General features: G+C 51.1%; 1 protein-coding gene across 1 annotated transcript; it reads right to left on the bottom strand.

Annotated features, from left to right (window-relative positions):
- Positions 1 to 130: 130 nt before the first annotated feature.
- On the bottom strand, positions 131 to 2,419 carry fzd5 (frizzled class receptor 5). Its single transcript, XM_037686228.1, has 2 exons — positions 2,070 to 2,419; positions 131 to 1,981 (listed from the first exon to the last, which is right to left on the bottom strand). Exon 2 carries the CDS (start codon positions 1,971 to 1,973, stop codon positions 282 to 284), a length of 1,692 nt encoding a protein of 563 aa, XP_037542156.1. The 5' UTR covers positions 1,974 to 1,981; positions 2,070 to 2,419; the 3' UTR covers positions 131 to 281.
- Between the last annotated feature and the right edge of the window lie 1,964 nt (positions 2,420 to 4,383).

Below are 4,383 nucleotides of genomic sequence, written 5' to 3'. Positions count from 1 at the left end.
CAACAGAACCAAGAGGTCCTCCAGGAACCACGGTCCAACAGAACCAAAGAACTCCCGGGTCACAGTGGAGCCGGTTCGACCAACAACGCCACATTTCTGCACAAATGATACAAAGCACGAGTTTCTGAGTGTCAGCAGTCAGTCCAGGAACTGATCATAAATATCTACAACATGTACATCAATAAATAGATTCAATCTTCGTCAGTGCGGTGGACGTTGTTCCAGTTCTTCTCTGAAGGTTTCCTGTTCGAGTGTTTCTGATGCAGACGACTCCTTCTGGTCTAAAAATGCTTCAACGTCTGGGCGGGGTCGATGTGGGCCGGCGGGGCCTTGAACCCGGTCCGGGTGTGTCCGGTTAAAGCCGTGCTCGCCTCGCTGTACGTGGACGGAGGCGCAGCGGCTTTGTGCGGCCAGCAGGGGCAGCATCGAGCCACGAACCTCCTCCAGGACTCCACGGTCTTCCCGGACCAAATCCAGACTCCGGACGTGATGCCCACCACCAAGCACATGAAGTACTTCAGCATGAAGACGGCGTAGTCCGGGCCCGAGCGCTGGCGCTCCGCCAGGCAGGAGCAGGCCAAGGCTCGCTCCCAGCCGGGCCGGCGGTGCTGCTCGTAGACCAGGCAGGCCACCACGATGGTGGCGGGGACCGTGTAGAGCACCGTGAAGAGCCCGATGCGGATCATCAGCCTCTCCAACTTGTCCGTCTTGGTGCCGCCCTGCTTGATGATGCTCCGGATGCGGAACAAAGACACGAAGCCGGCGAGTAGGAAGAGCGAGCCGGTGAAGAGGTACACCACCAGGGGGGCCAGGACGAAGCCCCTCAGGTTCTCCAGGCTCTGGTTCCCCACGTAGCAGATGCCAGCCACAGGGTCCCCGTCCACAGAGCTGAGGGCCAGGACCACGATGGACTTGATGCTGGGGATGAGCCAGGCCGCCAGGTGGAAGTACTGCGAGTACCCGGCGATGGCCTCGCTGCCCCACTTCATGCCCGCGGCGAGGAACCAGGTGAGGGACAGCACCACCCACCAGATGGAGCTGGCCATGCCGAAGAAGTACACCAGCAGGAAGACCAGGGTGCAGAGGGCGGGGCCCGAGGCGTCGTAGAGCACGTGCAGCTGGTTGCCCCCGCACGCCACGCGCTCGTGACCCGCCACCAGGCGGACGATGTAGCCCACGGAGACGAAGAGGTAGCAGGCGGACAGGAAGATGATGGGCCGCTCCGGGTACTTGAAGCGCTCCATGTCGATGAGGAACGTGGCCACGGTGGTCAGCGTGGACACGAAGCACAGCACCGACCACAGCCCGATCCAGAACCCCGTGAAGGCTCGCTCGTCCGCCGAGAAGTACGGCAGGTGGCAGGGCTGGGCGCAGTTCTGCAGGGGCCCCGTCTGGACCCGGCCGTAGAGCGCGTGGGACTCCCGCTTGATGGGCACCAAGGGGTCCCGGCAGCGGCACTCCCTGTCGCACTGAGAGGGGCCGGGCGGTCTGGTCCTGACCTTGGGGGTGGACTTGGTGAACGGCGGCGTCGGGGTGGTGGTCTCGCTGCTGTTCTGGTCCATGCACAGGACCTCGTCGCCCAGCCGGGGCAGCTGCTCGCAGCTCATCCTCTCGGGCCACTCGAAGCCGTACTGGCTCATGAGGGGCGAGCAGCCCCGCTTGGCCCGCTCGCACACCGAGCGGCACGGAGGAAGGGGCTTCCGGTAGTCCGGCAGGCAGATGGGGGTGTACATGCTGCACAGGAAGAAGAGCAGGTCCGGGGAGCAGCGGATGCGGACCAGGGGCCAGAACTGGTGCACCTCCAGTCCCACCTCCTCCTGGGTGTCGTGGTTGAACTGGTTGGGCATGTAGGTCAGGTTGTAGCCGATGCCCTTGCACATGGGGACCGTTATGGGCTCGCAGACCAGGTTCTTGGAGGCTCCGAACGAGAGACCAGGACCCCAGAGGACCAGCAGCACTAGGCCGTACGACATGACCCCCCCTGCTGACGTCATACAGGGAATAAATCAGTTAATCCACTAATTTAGAGTCAGTTTCAACAAAAATAATGAGTTCATGACTGGAGGCACCTTCAAGGCTCCAACGAATCCAACTCTGGCAGCAAATCCAGTTTGTCCAGATCCCCGCGAGCTGTCAATCATTCACCTGGGCTGCCACGGTCATCACGGAGAAAGTTCATATCCGGCTGTCACGAGCCAGTACTTTAACGAGCGCGCTTCCTCCGGAGGAGCCGCATCCCGAGGCTGGAGAAACACGTCGGAGAGTTCAAGCTGAGCGGCGTGACCTCCACGAGGAGCCGTTCAGATAAAAACATTTACTTCTTCGCGTCCGGCTGAGTTCAAAAGTTGTAGAAGTTCCGCAGCTGCTGATCTGAACTGAAAACCAGAATCCTACGACTCGTCTCGGAGCGTCGCGCGCGGCAGCTGAGCTCACAGAGCTCGAGCGCGAAGTAAAGAGTTCTTCTGAAGCTGCCGCATCAAAGGCGGCTCTGATGCGTTCACTGCTGTCGGAAATATTACCACTCCGCCCCCTGAGCGTCCCGACTCCAACTAAAATGAAAAAGTGTCTGATATTTGAGTAAAAACATCTACAACATAAATAAATCATGTATTAATATAAAAAAAAATTAGATGCGACTAATTCTGTTAAAACAGATAAACGTTAAGTTATAATATGGAATAAAAAAATATCTTTACTGATAATAATCACTAATTGATTAAAAATAACCCTGTCATCAGCTCACAATGTTCGTTTTTAGTAACTTCATTAAATATTTTAGCATAAACAATGTTTTAAAAGTTTGAACTTTTCTAACACTTTCTGTTTTATACTTTCACATTTTTGTTTTGTTGTTAATACACATGTGAATATGTTATTAAACTTATTTATGTTATTTACTCAGCAGCTCGTTGAGGCAGCCTCCAGCTGCTCAGAGCTGAGGTTCTCTAACTTCCTACATTCATTGAACTCATCAGTGGGTTTCAGGACTTCCTGCTGGGGGGGGGGGGGGGGGGGGGGGGGGAGGTGGGTTCTGATGGATCAGGTCTCATGTCACCTCAGACCTCAGACCGCCCTGACACTCAAATCTCAAATAATTTGAATAATAAAAATAAATATTGATCACAAAGTTAATCATTTATTCTTACTTTCAGACTTAAAGGGTTTAAATTGGGCAGGTTTTAATTATGAGACAGTTTTTGACTAATTGGTTTTGATTCCAGTATTTTAATACATTTTTGCACGAGCTTAGTTAATTCTCTTTGTTTGAATTCAACTTTCCGATCAGGACAAACTTAAAGCGACACGAGAATATTATATTTACAGGCAAAAATGAAACAAAAACAATTTAAACAACTGATATTTGTGTCACTTCCTGTGTTTTTAATTGCAGTTATTAATCCTCACTTTACTTTTTATTTATCTCAACGTTAAGTCGGCTCGTTTGTGTTTTCATATCGTCATAAATTAACTTTGCATGCTTTGGTGTTTCTTCTTCTTGTAGTTTCTTTTTTGGTGGATCGAGACGGTTCTTCTCGTCCTCTGCATTTTATTACATTGTTGATTTTTGCATACGACAAATAAACCAAACCTAAACTTGAGTGTAAAAAAAGATTTAGAAGGTTAGAGGTCCAAATCCCAGCTGTTCAGGGTTTAAACTGCAAAATAAATCAGACTCTTCGCTTCTGCAGACGCAGGAAAAATGTGTTTTCCAGAAGCAGCAGAAATATTCTCGTGTTTTTTTTACAGTAGATGTTTTTCACTCCATCTTTAAATCTGAAGAACACAACGCTGCTCAGCGAGCGGAAAACTCGAAGTGTTATTCGACTCTGAAAACTTAACGTCTTCACGCAGTTCCTCACAGATCTGACATCAAACAGATGATTTACATGTTTGTCTAATCCTCAGGACTCTTCAGTTATAAATGTTCTTAGAGCTTGTTTGGGACGGACCAGAACTTAAAACTTTACTCAGCCTCACGGGACAAAGATCACAACACGCCCTGACGGGACAAAGGTCTTTAGAGGTGTGTGTGTGTGTGTGTGTGTGTGTGTGTTCTGTATCAGCCGGGTCAAGCCTTCCTGGCCCTGATTTACCTTCACCCAGGTTACTCTGATAGAGAAACGCAAACACTGAGGAGATTGGAGTCTGGAGGGGATCAATCTTTTGTTTACACACACACACACCAACACACACACACCAACACACACACGTACACACACCAACACACACACACACACACCAGTATAGGTGATGTTTCCAGGTGCCAGACTTGTTTGACAAAGATTTCTGGAGGAACACAACAAAGACAAAGATGTGACCTGCATCACCAGCCGGTCAGGTAAACACACACACACACACACACACACACACACACACACACAC

This window comes from Nematolebias whitei, chromosome 13 (assembly GCF_014905685.2).
Source record: "Nematolebias whitei isolate Nwh7 chromosome 13, NemWhi1, whole genome shotgun sequence".
In the NCBI taxonomy this organism is placed as follows: Eukaryota; Metazoa; Chordata; class Actinopteri; order Cyprinodontiformes; family Rivulidae; genus Nematolebias; species Nematolebias whitei.
The sequence above is the reverse complement of the archived record's forward strand: the minus strand, read 5'-3'. Positions and strand labels throughout refer to the sequence as shown.

Bases quoted from the DNA above. Each gene is read 5' to 3' on its own strand.
- fzd5 (XM_037686228.1), bottom strand. From the start codon at position 1,973: ATGTCGTACGGCCTAGTGCTGCTGGTCCTCTGGGGTCCTGGTCTCTCG.